This window comes from Gorilla gorilla, chromosome 4, assembly GCF_029281585.2.
Source record: "Gorilla gorilla gorilla isolate KB3781 chromosome 4, NHGRI_mGorGor1-v2.1_pri, whole genome shotgun sequence".
Taxonomy (NCBI): Eukaryota; Metazoa; Chordata; class Mammalia; order Primates; family Hominidae; genus Gorilla; species Gorilla gorilla.
Window position 1 is genome coordinate 37,127,972 of NC_073228.2, and position 17,576 is coordinate 37,145,547.

Here is a 17,576-nt window from a genome sequence, read left to right on the forward strand (position 1 = left end):
GTTGTTGTTGTTGTTGTTGTTTTTTGTTTGAGAGTGAGTCTCGATCTGTCACCCAGGCTGGAGTGCAGTGGTGCCATCTCAGCTCACTGCAACTTTGCCTCCCGGGTTCAAGCGATTCTCATGCCTCAACCTCCTGAGTGACTGGGACTACAGGAGCGTGCCACCACGCCCAGCTGATATTTGTATTTCTAGTAGAGACAGGGTTTCACCATGTTGGCCAGGCCGGTCTCGAACTCCTGACCTCAGGTGATCTGCCCGCCTTGGCCTCCCAAAGTGCTGAGATCACAGGCGTGCTCCACCGCATCTGGCCTCAGGCTGGTTTTATAATAAACTGATACTATAAGACTGTGGTCACTGGTGAAGTATATGTGCAAGAGCAGCCAAGAAATTTTTGAGTGGAGGCTCTTCCTTTCTGCTGGAGAACTTTCCTTGGCCCTCCAGATCCACTGTCCATACTTTCTGCCTTAACTCTGTGCCCTGGGGCCTGGCTTGTAGGGATCACATCGCCAGATCCCCTGTCTTCTTGCTTCTGTGTTCAGCCAACAGGCGTGCTGGCTGGCAGGAAACAGGAGGAAGGAAGGAGAATGAGGTCTGGATATTTATTCTTTCCACTCCTTCCACCAAAGGCACCCCTGCTTTCAAGTCTGCCCTCCCCACATTATTCTTTCCTCTAGGTTCTGGCAAAAGTGCCCTCTTCTTGTCTGTGTAATTCTAGGGATATTAGTTAATAATCCAGGGTAGCGATCAAGCCCTTGTAGTTTCCCTGAACTTTATAACATATTACTAAATAAACAGTATTTTGATTAAGCTTTCTTCACATTACCCAAATGAAGTATGTCATCTCTTTGCTAATATACCCTAGAAAGCATGAAAACACATCTTTAGAGTAATGAAAATAGTATGATGCCAAGTTAGGCACAAATAGGTCAAGGGACGAGAATAGCCTCGAGAATAGCCTCTAGAAGACAACCCTGAATTAGAATATACAGTATGTGATAAAGGGGCATTTAAAACCATTGGAGAAGGCGTGAATTGTTAATGGATGTTATTTGGACAACCAGCCATCAAATTGAAAAAATAAATGAAGGTAAAGTCCCCATCTCATACCAAGAATACAGATTTGAATTTTAAGTCACATAAAATCCAGGAGAAGAAAGCTATTGATTCATTAAGCCTGTTTTTACTGAATGATTACATCATGTTAGGCACTAACCTGGGAGCCAAAACCTGGTAATGAACAAGACAAGCCTTTTGGCATTTCCATTCTAGTAGGCAAAGACAGCTGACAACCATGCAAGAAAAGCGTCAGACACTGTGAGTGCCAGGTGAATAAATGGTGATGTGATAGGACGGTGGCTAATTTTAGACTGGGGAGTCACAGAAGACTTCTCAGGAGAGTAACATGCTAAGATCAGAATGATAAGAAAGAGTTCGAGATCAGCCTGGACAACATAGTGAAACCCCGTCTCTACCAAAAATACAAAAAATAGCTGGGCATGGTGGCGGGCACCTGTAGTCCCAGCTACTCGGGAGGCTGAGGCAGGAGAATCACTTGAACACGGGAGGCAGAGGTTGCAGTGAGCAGAGATTGTGCCACTGCACTCCAGCCTGAGTGACAGAGTCAGACTCTATCTCAAAAAAAAGAAAAGAAAAGAAAAAGAAAAAGCTGGCCATTTGAAGACAGGGAAGCATAAGAGTCAGGGATGAAACAACTCCCCAGCAAGAATGAACTCAGTGCACTCAAGGAATAGGAAGGAGGTTAGCAAGCACGTGCCACAGAAACAGAAGTAGGCTAAAGATGACCGAGAAGGGCTCTGTGGCCAGGCTAGAGAGGTCTAGTTTTACTCCAACTATAATGGGAAGCCAACGGAGGGTTTCCAGCAAGAAACAACACGATCTGGTTTACATTTTATTTTATTTATTTTATTTTATTTTTTGAGAAGTAGTATCACCAGGCTGGAGTACGGTGGTGCAATCTTAGCTCACTGCAACCTCCACCTCCCAGGTTCAAGCTCCCGGGCAGCTCACTGCCTCAGCCTCCTAAGTAGCTGGGATTACAGGCGCCTGCCACCATGCCTGGCTAATTACCTTTTAAAAAGCTATAATACAACTTTGGGAGGCCAAGGCAGGTAGATCACCTGAGGTCAGAAGTTTGAGACCAGCCTGGCCAACATGGTGAAACCCTGTCTCTACTAAAAATACAAAAATTAGCCAGGCATGGTGGCAGGCACCTGTAGTCTCAGCTACTCCGGAGGCTGAGACAGGAGAATTGCTCAAATCCAGGAGGCGGAGGTTGCAGTGAGCCGAGATCGCGCCACTGCACTCCAGCCTGGGTGACAGAGCAAGACTCCATCTCAAAAAAATAAATAAATGAAATAATTAATTTAAAAAATAAAAAGCTATAATACAGACACTCAACTTCATTAGTCATTAGGAAAATGCAAATACAAATCAAAATCAAAACCATAATGAGATACCACTTCACACCTACCAGTGGGCCATTAAAAAAACACAATGGAAAATAACAAGTATTCATTGTGGAGAATCTGGAATCCTAGTAGTACTGCATACCGCTAACAGAATATACAATGGTGCAGCCATTGTGCAAAACATTTTGACAATTCCTCAAAAAGTTAAAGTTACTATACGACCCAGCAATTCTACTCTTAGGTTGATACTCAAAAGAAGTGAACACAGGTATTCAAAGAAAAACCTGTATGTGAATGTTCATAGCAGCATTAGTCACAATAGCCAAAGGTGGAAACAACCTAAATGTCTGTTAATGAACTGATATATAAAATGTGGGATATACAATGAAATATTAGGCCATTAAAGTAATAAAATTCTGATACATGCTACAACATGGATGAACCTCAAAAACACTAAGTGAAAGATGCTAAACACAAAAAGTCATATATTATGTGATTCCACCTATATGAAATGTCCAGAACAGGTAAATCCACAGACACAGAACCAGATTGGTGGTTATCTGGAACTGATGAAAGGCAGAAAGGAGAGGCTGCTTAATGAGCATGGGGTTTCCTTTTGGGGTAATGAAAATGTATTGGAATTAAATAGAGGAAATACAGTTGAACCTTGAACAGCATGGGTTTGAACTGCATGGCTCCACTGAGAGGTGGATTGTTTTCTGACTCTGCCACGCAAGAGAGAAAGATCAATTTCTCTTCTTCCTTCTCAGCCCATTCAGCAAAAAGATAAAGATCAAGACCTTTATGACCCACGTCAACTTAATGAATAGTAAATATATGTTCTCTTCCTTATAATTTTCTTAAAGAAATTTTTAAAAAAAATTTTTAAATTGAGACAGGGTCTCACTCTGTTGCCCAACAACGGTGCAATCACGGTTTACTGCAGCCTCGACCTCCCAGGTTCAAGCGATCCTCCCACCTCAGCCTCCCCAGTAGCTGGGACTACAGGCATGTACCACCATGCCTGGCTAATTTATTTTTTGGAGCAACAGAGTCTTACTATGTTGCCCAGGCTGGTCTCAAACTTCTGAATGCAAGCAATCCTCCTGCCTCAGCTTCCCAGAGTGCTAGGATTACAGGTGTAAGCCACTGTGCCTAGCCTTCCTTACAATTTTCTTTTTTTGTTTTATTTTTTTGAGACAGCCTCGCTCTGTTGCCCAGGCTGGAGTGCAGTGGCTTGATCTCGGCTCACTGCAAGCTCCGCCTCCTGGGTTCACACCATTCTACTGCCTCAGCCTCCCAAGTAGTTGGGACTACAGGCGCCCACCACCATACCTGGCTAATTTTTTGTATTTTTTAGTAGAGATGGGGTTTCACTGTATTAGCCAGGATGGTCTCCACCTCCTGACCTCATGATCCGCCCGCCTCGGCCTCCCAAAGTGCTGGGATTACAGGCATAAGCCACTGTGCCCAGCCTACAATTTTCTTAATAACATTTTCTTTTCTCTAGCTTACTTTAAAAATACAGCACATAACATATATAACATATATAATATGTGTGAGTCGACTGTTTATGTTATTGATAGGGTTTCTGGTCAACAGTAGGCTATTAGTAGCTACGTTTTGGGAAAATCAAAAGTTATACATGAATTTTCAACTACACTGTGGGGTCAGTGCTCATAACTGCTATGTGTCGTTCAAGGGTTAACTGTAGTTACAATGAATGTATATTTATTTTATTTTATTTTTATTTTTTGAGATGGAGTCTCCCTCTGTTACCCAGGCTAGAGTGCAGTGGCACAATCTCTGCTCACTGCAACCTCCGGGTTCAAGCCATTCTCGTGCCTCAGTCTCCTGAGTAGCTGGGATTATAGGCGCCCACCACCATGTCTGGTTAATTTTGTATTTTTAGTAGAGACAAAGTTTCACATGTTGGCCAGGCTGGTCTCGAGCTCCTGACCTCAAGTGATCCACCCGCCTTGGCCTCTCAAAGTGCTGGGATTACAGGTGTGAGCCACCACGCTGGGCCCTGAATGTACATAAATGCCACTTAATTGTACCCTTTAAAATGGTTAATTTTATGTGATATGAATTTTGCCTCAATTTAAAAAATGCCATATAGAATTTGTATTTTTTGCACAGCACTGTACTCAATATCCTGAAAACCTTTCTCATAACAAAATACCTAAAAATGCTAGACATTAAAAATATTTTAACATTTGTGCCTACACTTTCAAGAAAGCATGAGAAATCCTCAAAGGCTCAAAACCAAATAAGATCTAAAGACTCAAGCAGCAATAAAGAAACAATGGTTCACAAGGCACCCATCTGCCAATCTCCAGTAGAGTTCTCAGCAGACGCAAAGGACAAAGCCCGGGGTGCAAACAAGATGGGGAGCTGGAGCAAAAACCCCTTCTACACTCAGGTGGAACCCCTGCATGACTACGCCCTATGAAAGTCAGTGAATCAGAAAAACCTCAGCCCCACAAAGCGAGATGGCAAGCCAAATCATGTGTCAGCGTCGGTTCTTGGTGGAGAGAGTGAAAATACATAATTTTCCTGAGAAATCTAACAGCCTTACTACATCCTCATCTCTAGGGATGAGGCTGCCTGCCTTCAAAGTTTAAAAAATCCTAATGAGTGCTGATTATTTTTCTTCTAACTGCAGAGATTCCTAGATTCTTTTGGAAACCAGCAGTTATTTGGAGGAGAGTCCTTTTTTCTGGCCTTGACAGCCACCCTGGAAGTTCCCTGCTCCTGACTTAGCGGCTCAGACAGCAGAGGACAGAGGACAGTTGTTTTCCTTACCATGTGAGTGCCCAAGGTCTATTCATTCTTGCTCTGATTTTGTGGTTAGTATGGGCTGCTTCTGGGAAAAGTCCTTTGGAGGGGTCTCTTTCACCTGGGTGGGGCTGTGAGCTCTGAGCTGGTCTGATCCCACCTGCTTTATCAGGCACTGAATAGTCTCACTGTTCTGGAGGCCTGATGGTCAGTTTAGCCTTTTCTGTAATCCTTGGGGTTTATTTTTATTTTCATATTTCTTCTGTCATTTCAATGGGATTTGGGGAAGAAAGAGGATGTAAATTTTGGCAAGCTAAAAAAAAATTGTGAATATTGGTTGGTTTGGAGAGAAAAATGCCTGTTTTACAATTCATATAGCTGATTTCAGATACTTTTATTCCTTCTTTACAGTTGTACTCCTTCCATCAGAGTATGCCTGTGGGCCCTCACTGACCCCCAACGTGGGTGCCGCCTCTGCTGATGACTCCCTAAGCTTATGCTGAAGCCTCCATAAGCCCCTGCAGTTATAAGGGGGCAGCCAACCAGGGAGCCAGTATTATCTGGGCGTTCTAACTGTACTGACCTGACTCCTTCAGATGGGTATGAGAAACCTTTGAAAAAATACACCCTAAAGAATTCTTTGTTTATGACATAGGGTTAGAGGGGGAAAAAATGAATAAATAAAATAAATAAATAAATCAATAAAAAACCAAAACCAAAAACACCAAAAAAAGAATTCTCTATTTCCCCACAGTCTATCTTTGCTGACTTCATTCTGAAATTCTTAAATCAGATATGCTTCTTGTCCTTTTTCTCCATAGAAGACTTAATTGATTTATTTCAGATCAACCACAGTGGAGTTATTTAGATGTAAAAAAAAATTATTTGTCAAAAGAAATTAAGAATAGCACTCCCCACACCAGATCTTTATATGTCACTAACAAAAAGCATACAAAGAAAAAAAAACATTCCACATTCAACAGTCTCTATAAACAAGTTGATCCCCTGCCAGAACCTATTCAATTTGAATTTGGCCATGAGTAGTATTCTCATGTTGATTTATAACCTAAGACTCTTTACTATTCAAGGCAAAACACAGCCCTGAGCTCTGGCATTAAAACAGCAACCAACAAATTAGCATTATCCTTGAAAAATTCAACCAAACATCTGCACCCAAACACCCTGAGACAAAGCACTTCAGATTGGAATAAAATATAAAACTGGATTCACATATTTAAATGAAATGTTTCAGTGTGTTTTTACTGAAGGATTGTTTGCCACAGATGGATGAGAATATGAGAGAAAAAGTCACAAATCATTTCATTTTAGAGCTCTGAAAGGCCCAGGAAGACCAGGTGGAACTAGAAATATTGCTGTGGCTATTTAAAAAATATTATCTGCCACATATCCATTTACTTTGATATTTAATTTTTCAATTTTAGTTTAACACACGTGTTAACATCATAAGTTAAAAAGTTTATATCTGGAAAAGCCTCCATTGTGGACTACTACCTTTGAAATCTATTTAATGATGAATTTTCCTTTTTACATCCCCCATAAAGAGGATGTATTTAATATTACTCTTGCTTACGGTCATCTAAGCTCTTCATTTTATACATAAACTAAGTCCAGTGATAGTAAATGACTTGCCTAAGGTCAAGAACCCCAAGGATCCTTAGCAAAATGTTACAATTCTAAGATATTCCAAAAATAATATACTTAAAGCCACGGATCCAAAATACTGATTTATTTCTCAAGGTATACTACCCTGATGTTCTGCAGAATATTAGCAGATATTTGGCAAATTGGGATTCTTTGGATAAATAAGTTTATAAATGTTGGGTTAAACAAAGACTCTTAGCTATATCAGTGAACTTTATGCATCTCCAAGAAGAGAAATACAGTAGACAATTGGTTTTACAAACTTATTTGACCAAAGATGCCACTTTCTACCCACAGAACACAGCATACAACCAATGAGAAATACTCTCTTAAGTTGTTTTCTAGAGTCTTGTCTTGCTTCCTGAGAATCTGTCATCACAACACCACCAGAGGATTTTTCTAAAATCTGACCTGGTTATGTAGCCCCTCAGCTTATATCCTTTCAACAGCTCCCCTCTGCCAGTCTGGTTAAGCCCACTCTTTGGCATGGCATGATACTCCATTACTTGTACAGGTCAGCTCTTACCTCACCTGGAATTTTATACTCCCACGTTGTGGTTTAAATCCTCTTCTCATCCCTACACACCTGAGCGATACCACAAACTCACATCCACTAACAGTGGGGTGGGGCATGGCAATGAGTTCCTTAAGAGGAATATCTGAGTTCCCAGTGGTCTCTGGGTATAGGTTTGCATGGATATAGGAGAAATGACCTCTGGTTGTTTTGTTTGTTTTTATTATTTTTTAAACAACCCTTTAAAAAGCCTTCTGAGCCTGGAGACAGCAAAAAAGAGAGCAAGGCCCAGATTTGGCCCATAGGCCACAGTTTGCTAACTCTTAAATTAGAGGACAGCACAATTCAGGACATTCAAGGTTGCCCACAATGAGTACTGCCTAGAACATGGAAGAATATGAAGGGTGCTCCATGCCTAAAAGCCAGAAGCCAAGAAGCACAAGGGGCTCTTAACAGATTGGTTGAGGTACAGCAGTGAAATAACCAGGCAAGACAACCCCTGCTCATGCCCCTTCCCTCATTTGAGACCAGATAGCTGAGAAAGGAGTAATGTTTCCAGGTGGAAACAATGATTGGGACAGATTGATAGGGTATTATTTCTAGGCACTAGTAGCATTCAGGAAAAAAATAGAGAATACATAATCCAGAAGACCATCCATAAATGGATCCCAAACAGCATCATCCCATGTTGCTATACCATACTCTGAAAATATTATTAAGCACAGCAGTAGCAATTACATCCTCCCTTCAGCATGGGTGAGCTGGGTCAGCAGAGAATGCAGACCAGCTGGCAGAGAGTCTCACACAAAAATGAGCTCACTATCAGCAATCCAGCTGAACACTGGAGAATGCAAATTAAAAAATGAACAAAAAAATTTGCAAAGGAGAGTCCACAGAACAAACAAAAAAGCAGCGTTAAATATAATTATTATCCTTGGAAAGATAAAGAAAAGTAGAACCATGAAATGAAAGAACTGTTATAAAAATCCAACATATTTTAAAAATATTTAAAAATTATGTACATATTTGTATATAGTAAATATGTTTAAAGTACATATTTTTAAATAAAAAGAAATTGTTGAAACATTTATTAGAAGGACTGAATAAGCAATTCAATGTACAAGTTTTAGAGAAATACATTAAACAGAGAAATTATCCCAGAACTTAGAATGAAGAAATGAAAAGTATAAAAGAAATGTTAAGAGACAAATGAATCCAACTGGAAGTATCATCATCTTAAAGTTCCATAAGAAGAGAATAGAAAGAATGGTAGAAAGTCAATATTTAAAGTAGGAGCTGAGAATTTCCTAGAATTAAAAATACACATAAGTCGATAAGGCAAAAAAGCCTATCATCTACTAAGGAGGATAAGTAAGTTAAACAAACATCTGCACACATGTACATATATCTCTTCAGAGGGAACAGTACAATTTCTGAAATATTAAAGTAGAAAAATAACAAATGCAACTAGAAAAAAATATTATAAATCAAAGGATTAAGAAGCAGAATAATATAATACTTCTATCAGCATTAGTGGGTGTAAGAGAACAATGAAGCAGTATCTTCAAAGGCCTAGAATTTTGTGCCTAGAATTTTATATCTAGCTAAACTAACCTGCATTTATCATGACAATCAGAGGACATTTTTGGATATGCAAGCACTCAAAGTTTGCACCAAAGTTTACCAACATGGGTGTACTTCAGCAAGGAAAAAACAAACTATTCACAACAGCAGTGATATCTAAGAAATATTGTTGGGAAAATTTTTACAATTTTTTTGTTTCCCAAATAAGAAATGAGCAAGGAAAAAGTTATTTACTAACAATCTAAGAAGTGAAAGGAAAAATAACACGAGAGGTGGCGAGTGGGAATCTGAGAAAAGTAAAAATATCTTAAGCTTCTTAACTTGGCAACAAAGGGACTTAGAAACTAGAAACTGATTTTTTTTTTCTAACTGCTTCTAAAATTAATAAGTTTTAAAATTTAAAATAATTAGAAGAGCAAACTGGTAGAGGGAAAAATAAAGTATATGCATACACAGACATAGCAGAAGGCATAGGAGGGCTGTAGAACTACTCGTGCAGGTCCAAATGCCCTGTCTACTTGTTCCTCTATAGCTCGAGCATTGCCTCCATCTAGACCATTCTTAAAAACCTCACATCTCTCCTTCTCCCCACCCATGATCCCACCATATACTGAACAAATTTATACTACAGTATCTATAATACTTCATTACGTTTGTTGTTTACAAACCAATCTTGCTCATTAGGCATAAACTCTTAAAGACTAGAATAGCCTCCTTCTCATTTCTACATCCCTTCCTGTATCACAGTTACTCAATGTTTGCTGAGTGGATGAAAATAGAGGCAATTTTTACATACTTAAAACAACTAGAGAATTGATTGTACATGACCAAGGTTATAACTTATAATAAATTATTTGTTGCAAGAGGCTAAAAACCATGTCTAAGTTACTACTGCATTTCTGACAAAGTCATTCTTGGATATTTTTGTTAAGTTTAGAAATCAATTGAAATCAGGATGTAGGAGGACGTACTAGACAATATTAAGGTGTCTTCCATCTCCAAAGCTCAAAGTTTAGAGAATAACTTTAAGAGACACTTTGACTGACAGTCCCTGAAATCGTACAACACCTGCAGAAGCTCTATGTCTTCATGGTTTTCAGACCCAGGAGTATTCTCCATCAATATGGCGGACATCACTCGCACATTCATTTTCACCATATCCAATTCACTGTGCAGTTTTCCAATCTGTAGAGAGCAACACAATCACCAGTCAGTGCGACACACAAAGAATAACTACCTTGTTTCCTGCCCCCATGGGACATTTGCTGGATGAAAAAATGCTTTTGCAAAATTTAATATTTTCAAACTTAAAATTTCATATAAATATACATATAGTTATTTTACAAATGTATACCTTGTCACCTTCTAAAAGGACTTGAGATCTCTTGTAATAAACCCCAAAATATGCTTTAGGAATTTTAAAAATGAAAGGAAAAAAAAGATTAGAACCCAATATGGAGAGGGGAGAAGTACTAGGTACCTAGCAGAAGAAGGTACCAGAAACCTGGATAAAATGGCAAAAGTTATCCTGAGTTTCTTGGCAACCAATAGGGTAAAAGAAAAACAAATGAGGGTTATCCAGTTCTCATGGTATTAAAGAAGAAGGAATAAAGAAACACCTTTTCTTCCTGTATTAAATTCTAAGAGGAATTAGTCACATGAATTTTTATATAAGAAAAAAATAATACAACAAAATCTTCAATTATAGTTCCTTTACAGCAGAATGGAAATTAGCCTCATATAATAATTGTTTATCTGTACCTTGGATAAACTGATATACACAAAGAAGTAAATACAATTCAGTTGGCATAATAAATACAAGTAATAAGACTACCATTTACTAAACTCTCTGAAATATGTGACAGTCCTACCAGAAGTAACAGGAATTAGCTGATGGACCCTAGATCCAGTCCACAGTCAAGGCTCTAGAAAGCCATGAAAGCCGCTAGGCAAGCACAACTCTTACAAAGTTGGGCTTTGGAAGCAGACAGAACCCATGGGATTACTCCTTCTTGGAATTGAACTATGATAAGTCACATAGTATTACTAAGCCTCAGTCTCTTCCTCTGTGAAATGAGTGTACCTACATCTCAATGTTGTTAACCAGAAAAGACAAACTGTATATAAGGTGCTTACAAATCAGGAAAAGACATCAATAAATGCAGTGATTGTTGTTGTTACCTGTTCTGGGACCAATGTAATAGTTGAGTTCTTTGGAGCAATTACAGAAGAAAGAGCTGGTGCAGTAGGGACAGATGTTGGAGGATTTGATGAGATTTGAGCAGTCTATGAGTATGAAACATGGTAATATTATTATGTGAATTAACATAGCCACCCAACGCCAAGTTTTTTCCATTCAGCTAACTCAAGCACTCTCAAATAAAGTCCTGTGTACAGGGTATCTGCCCAAAGTAAATCATCAACTACACAACCCATCCAGCATTTTGTGAAGAATGCTAAGCAAATGAGATGCCCATAATAAAGCAGGTATTCAACAAAAGGTGGCTATTAGGATTATCATTTACAATTTAATAAAATGCCCTTTTTTTTTTTTTTTTTTAACCAAGGGTCTAAGTGATAAACTGCCATGTGAGATTATTGATGCCTTCTCTTTGGGTTGTTAATAACAAATGGTAGCTCAATTCATGTCAAGTCTTTTTAAGCCACAGCTGACAAGGCATCTCCTTCTCCATCAATGACCCTCCTTGGGTCAATGCCACATCTCCAACCTCGGGTGGAGAGGTGAAAGCTCAAGGCTCTAGGCCAGTGCTTCTCAACATTAATGTGCAGAGAAAACACCGGGAAATCTTGTAAAAAAGGGAGGTTCTGATTAGTCTAGGGTGGAGCATGCCAAACAAACTTTCACACTTTTAGTAGCAAAACACACTTTAAATAGCAAAATCCTAAGTCTCGGTTATTCTATGAGATATTGCAATATCCTTCTAGTAACTTCATCTTTTTGCTTAAGCTGGGTGGATTTAGGGTTGTCTCCTGTAATGAGAAAAGACCCAAGTGATACACTACTATAGTCTCCATGGGTCAAAGAAAGGCCTCCTACCTCTTGTCTTGCTGTTTCAGCCTCTGCTTCTGAGGGAGGAAACTGAACGCCTTTCTTAACCAGGTCGAGGTATACTTCTTTGACTTCGCTTACATCCACACCTCCTGGGAAGCCCTGTGACCAAGTCTGAATTCAAGAGATGAAAAAAGTTCCAGAGTTAAAACAGCAACAAAACCAAAACACAATTCTTTTTTTTTTTTTTTTGAGACAGAGTCTCACACTATTGCCCGGGCTGGAGTGCAGTGGCACAATCTCTGCTCATTGCAATCTCCACCTCCTGCGTTCAAGCAATTCTCCTGCCTCAGCCTCCTGAGTAGCTGGGATTACAGGCGCCCGCCACCACGCCTGGCTTATTTTTTGTATTTTTTAGTAGCGACGGGGTTTCACTATGTTGGCCAGGCTGCTCTCGAACTCCTGACCTTGTGATCCACCCACCTTGGCCTCCCAAAGTGCTGGGATTACAGGCGTGAGCCACCGCACCCAGCCGAAAACACAATTCTTAAGCTCCTGATAGAAAATAAGAGATCAATAATTATGTACCCCACTCAGAAAGAGAAAGCTACGTTTGAATGCCATGGGCAAAATGCTCATTTTCAAAGGCTAGGAAAATATAAAATCTTTTAAATCAGACTTCCATGCCTCAAAATCTTGAAGAAACCCTAGGATATATACTATCAATTGTTTTTTGCTGCTCTGAATCCAAAATTAATAGATTCTAAAATAACATCAGTAGCTCTTTTTCCAAGTAACCTTGAACTAGTCAGTTAGCTGGAAGTTTCCCTACCTGCAAAGTGAACACACAGATCACTGTCTTTCCTATTTGACACAGATAAAATAGAAACTGAGAGGAAAGCAGGGAAATGACTACAAATTCTTCAGAAAAAGGGCACCATCCAATGCCAAAAAATTATTATTACACAGAAACTAAAATAGCAAAAATGCTTTTCTAGCTCAATCCTAGATATATAAAAGATAAGTGAAACAATCAGGAGGTAAGCTATTAAATCCCTAATCTTAGAAATTTACCATCGCATGAGGTATACAACAGACTTACCTTAATGAAATTCAAGATTCTATTCTGAATGTCTAATGGCAAGTTGTATCTGGGATTCAGTAGCTTAACTAAATTCTCTTTAACAAATTCCTTCTTCACAATCAGAGACTGGAAACTTGGACCACAGTTCTGCACACACATGTCAATAAGCTAAATTAGAAAAAAAATTAAACATTATATTTATCTGGCAAAACCACCTCCTAAAAATGTAAGGGAAAAACTGCTAAATAATGGGTTCCATCAGCATCCTAATTAACAAACATAATTTAGTATCTACTAAAATATATGGCAAAATGTTAGGTTCTGGGGATATATGGAAGTATGAGCATAATGTAACAGTCTGGAGGACAGACTTATTGAGGAGTCCCAGCACATCCAGAAGGGCATTAACAGCAATGCAGAGTACTAAATGCTAAATGCTGAAGGGACGTGCAGGCCAAACATATGAGCTATGGATGGAATAATATCTGTCCCAGTTTACCCAGGGTAGCACAGGTATATTCCCAATGTCCTGTTTATTAATGATGACACACCCTTTCACTTTCAAAAATGTCCTGGTTTGGATGATAAATTACACAGTCACCCCAGCTATAGGCCCTTATAGGCAAGAGTGATTATTTAGGGCTAGGTGGTCTTACAAGACTTTTGGAAAAGGCTAACTGGAAGCTGGGCTTTGCAAAACGGCTAAGAACAGTAAAAATGAGTATAGAGCTATATTCTAGACAGATAAATTATATGAAAAATATATAAATGTGAAAAAATGGGTAAGTTATGAAGGGGGAGATAAGTATTCTGGTCTGTCTCTAGTAGAGGCATCCTGATATAGGTAAACTGGGGACACTGCAAAGATAGGGTGGATAAAGTCCGTCCAGGTTGTAGAGAAGTTTGTGTGGCAGTGCAAACGGTGTGGATATTATCTTGAAGGCACTATGAAGTTATGGAGGGTCTCTGTTAGTTTGTCACCATCACACCTTTACCCTGAAATTGAGGAAAAGGTTAATGTGTGCAAATTAATATTCTGGATAGGTTGTCAGGCAGCACTCTGCAAAGGCAAGCGGAGGGAGAAGAAACCTGGAATGATAGAAAGATCCAGTAGCAACCCACTAATTCAGGCATGATATAGAAAAGGCCTAAACTAAGATGATGTGGGTACAAGAAAAGGAGTCATGACACCATTATGAAGGAAGAACTTTGAATGACAGTGCTGGTCAAAAAAGGAAGATGACTGAAAGTTAAGTGACTCTCACTCTGCATGAGGACCCCTGTGATGGAAATTTGGAAGAGGGGGTGGTATGGCTGGTCTAGGTGTAAAAACGAGGGCTGAAATTTAAATATTTTGAGTTCAAAAGATAAGGGGCATTTAAGTAGGTGTTTAGCAGTGAGCTGGACACACACAGCTATAGTTCAAGAGAGTGAAGGGCCAAAAGTGAGTCATCAAGGCTGCCTACAATGAGAAGAGAAGAGGAAGGGCTGAAACACTGGAGTTCAGCGAAAATCCAAGGAAGGCAATCAAAGAGTAACTGACAGAAAATGAAGCACAAAATCAGGAATACATAAGGCACCCCTTTGGTAAAGTCAAAAAAGTTTCCTGGAGGATGGGGTGTTATACAGTTAAGAAGATGGTCTGAGGAACATCAGTTCCCTTGAAAAACACATCTGCAATAAAGCAACATGAGCAGAAACTTGACTAAGGAAGAACGAACCGATACTGAAGAACTGCATACAGGAAGTAGATTTCTAAAAGTAATCTAAAAACAAAATTAAATCTTTAGTTTCCATGCTACCACCTCAAATTAGAAAGGTCATAGAAACCATAGCATGACCAGGATAGGTATAATCATCTCTGCAGAATAGAAGCCCTGAAAATGGACTTCATGCCATGCTTTGTATTTTTAGTCTCTCTTTAATGGCAATACATAAAGCGGCAGCATATAGCATTTAAGTTATACTTAAAACGCTATAGTTTTAAGGCACTGTGACCAAGAAATAATCAGAAAATATAGAAACATGCAGCTGTGTGAAACACAGGGAAAACCTTTAAGGCAAAGAAAAATAAAAACAAAATCCAAAACATATTAAGATGAATCTGTACAGTTTGGTGAGACAAAGTTGGAAAGTTGAATAACATGCCATTTAGCTTGATGGATTATTATAATGAATTTTTAACGGGCGAAATCCTAAAAGGAAAAGTGCTGCTAGCTCAATGTGAGTTTACAGAAATATTTCACCTAACTAGTTGTACCATCTTACGCAAATACCTAGCCTCCAAGTCTCACTCTCCCTAGGTGTATTTCTTGCTAAATAATTCGCAAACCAATTTTTGTTTGTTTGTTTGTTTGAGATAGGGTCTCACTCTGTCACCTAGGCTGGAGTGCAGTGGCACAATCTCGACTCACTGCAACCTCTGCCTCTCCGGTTCAGGTGATTCTCATGCCTCGGCTTCCCAAGTAGCTGAGATTACAGGTGTGCACCACCATGCCCAGCTAATTTTTGTATTTTTAGTAGACATGGGTTTTCGCCATACTGGCCAGGCTGGTCTCAAACTCCTAGCCTCAAGTGATCCATCCACCCCGGCCTCCCAAAGTGCTGGGATTACAGGCATGAACCACCGCACCTGGCCCTCACAAACTAATTTTTATCTTTGGTGCCACAAGATTTTATGATAATGGGTAAGAATCCCAGGAGGTACATGCACAAAATCAAAGAGTCAACATGAAATGCTAAAAATGTGAACATCTGGAGATTAGCAGTCATGCCTTTTGTGTTTTCCCATTAGAATCAAGAATGTCAGGACTAATTACTTCCACATCACCTCCTCTATTATGTCACCAGAACCTCTTTCACCCTCCAACTCACTCAGATAAGTAATAAAACCTACATGGCAAATTGGGAAAATTAAATATGTTTTCACATATTCTGAAATTGAACTTTGATGCAAATGTGTTCAGATAACCCATCTTTGGAAATAAGACAAATAAGAATCCATAATCTGAGGTGGGATTGAAAACTCAGGAGCCAAGGAACAAAGACTGAAGTGGGTGACTCCAGGCTTCACTGATCTTTTGGGCTTGGCTGGGCAAATCACTTATCGTAAGCTTCAGTGTCCTTATCTGCAAAATGGACATAATATCTCCCTCTAGAGACTTGTTGTAAGGCCCAAATGAAACATAACAAAGAGCCTGACACAAAGCAGGACCTCAATACATGGCAACTATTTAGATCATCTTCCATGGAGAACTTCCTAGCGGGAGTGAATGTGATGATTAGCTGATCTAAGTATTTTAAGAGAGGGCTGGAAGAAAAAGAGGTAGTTGACAGTTTTCTCACTGTAAATTTCCAAACCAGGCAGATTGACAACAACCAGGTTTCAGGGCCATCAGAGCTACACCTGGGCCGTGAGTAGTGCCTACACCAAGGTGACTACCCCACCCTATGATGACACCCCTAGGACAGGCCTCAGTCTTCTCACTCCCTCCAACTGCAACAAGCTCCTGGGGGGACAACCAGATGGTTTTGTTTTGCTTTGTTTTGCTTGGATACAGAGTCTCGCTTTGTCACCCAGGCTGGAGTGCACTGGCACAATCTAGGCTCACTGCAACCTCCGCCTCCTGGGTTCAAGCAATTTTCCTGCCTCAGCCTCCCGAGTAGCTGGGATTACAGTCACATGCCACCATGACTGGCTAGTTTTTATATTTTCAGTAGAGACAGGGTATTACCATGTTGCCCAGGCTGTTCTCTAACTCCTGACCTGAAGTGATTGATCTACCCTCCTCGGCCTCCCAAAGCGCTGGGATTACAGGCATGAGCCACTGCACCCAGCCTGATATTTTGTTTCACTGGTAAATTTGCCAAAGGAGAATAAACCAAGCTTTTTCTTCATTATTATTTTCAACCACATTTTACACATTTTATGAAACCCCTGAAGCTCACTGCTTAGGGGGTGCTCCACAAAGGCCTATTAACTAATTGATTCTCAGGAACCTGTTCGACCACTTTCCATTTGACAATAATAGTAGCCTCTTGCTGAGATTTATCACAATTGACTCATTCAAGAACAGAATACTCTCTGGCTCAGAGTAATAAAGCCTGGTAATAAAATTCTGCTGAAACACAAAACAAAACTGCTCCACCGACTGATGGTAGGAAATCATAGTACAGTCAGGTTCCGTCAAAGCCTAATCAAGGCTAACACGTCCACGGAGAACTCAACATGACAGATAACATAAAGAATATTTATAATCGAATTTGACAGGCTCTCATCACTTTACATTAATAAAATGGAAATGTCATATATAGGGATTACATTTTAAAGAGTTTACTGGTAAACTTATAATTGCTTTTGACAGACATAGGTGACTCCTGTGACTAATTTCCCTCATAATTAAATTTGGCTTACGTGAATATTAAAGTCAGTTCTGAGGCCTTAAGCATACCTCTACAAGGCAGTGAGTAGTCTGAGACAAGGTGACTGGACCATTAAATACACAACTCAGG

At 39.7% G+C, this 17,576-nt stretch overlaps 1 protein-coding gene across 7 annotated transcripts in view; it reads right to left on the minus strand.

Annotated features, from left to right (window-relative positions):
- TOM1L1 (target of myb1 like 1 membrane trafficking protein) overlaps positions 1-17,576 on the minus strand; it is a 63,345-nt gene that overhangs the window by 36,107 nt on the left and 9,662 nt on the right. For all 7 annotated transcript variants that reach the window (XM_063706257.1, XM_004041313.5, XM_019027682.4 and 4 more), the window contains 4 exons: positions 13,083-13,232; positions 12,029-12,154; positions 11,152-11,256; positions 10,039-10,155 (listed from right to left, as the gene is read on the minus strand). In XM_063706257.1, coding sequence (XP_063562327.1) covers positions 10,039-10,155; positions 11,152-11,256; positions 12,029-12,154; positions 13,083-13,232 — 498 coding nt within the window. The remainder of the gene's footprint in view (positions 1-10,038; positions 10,156-11,151; positions 11,257-12,028; positions 12,155-13,082; positions 13,233-17,576) is intronic.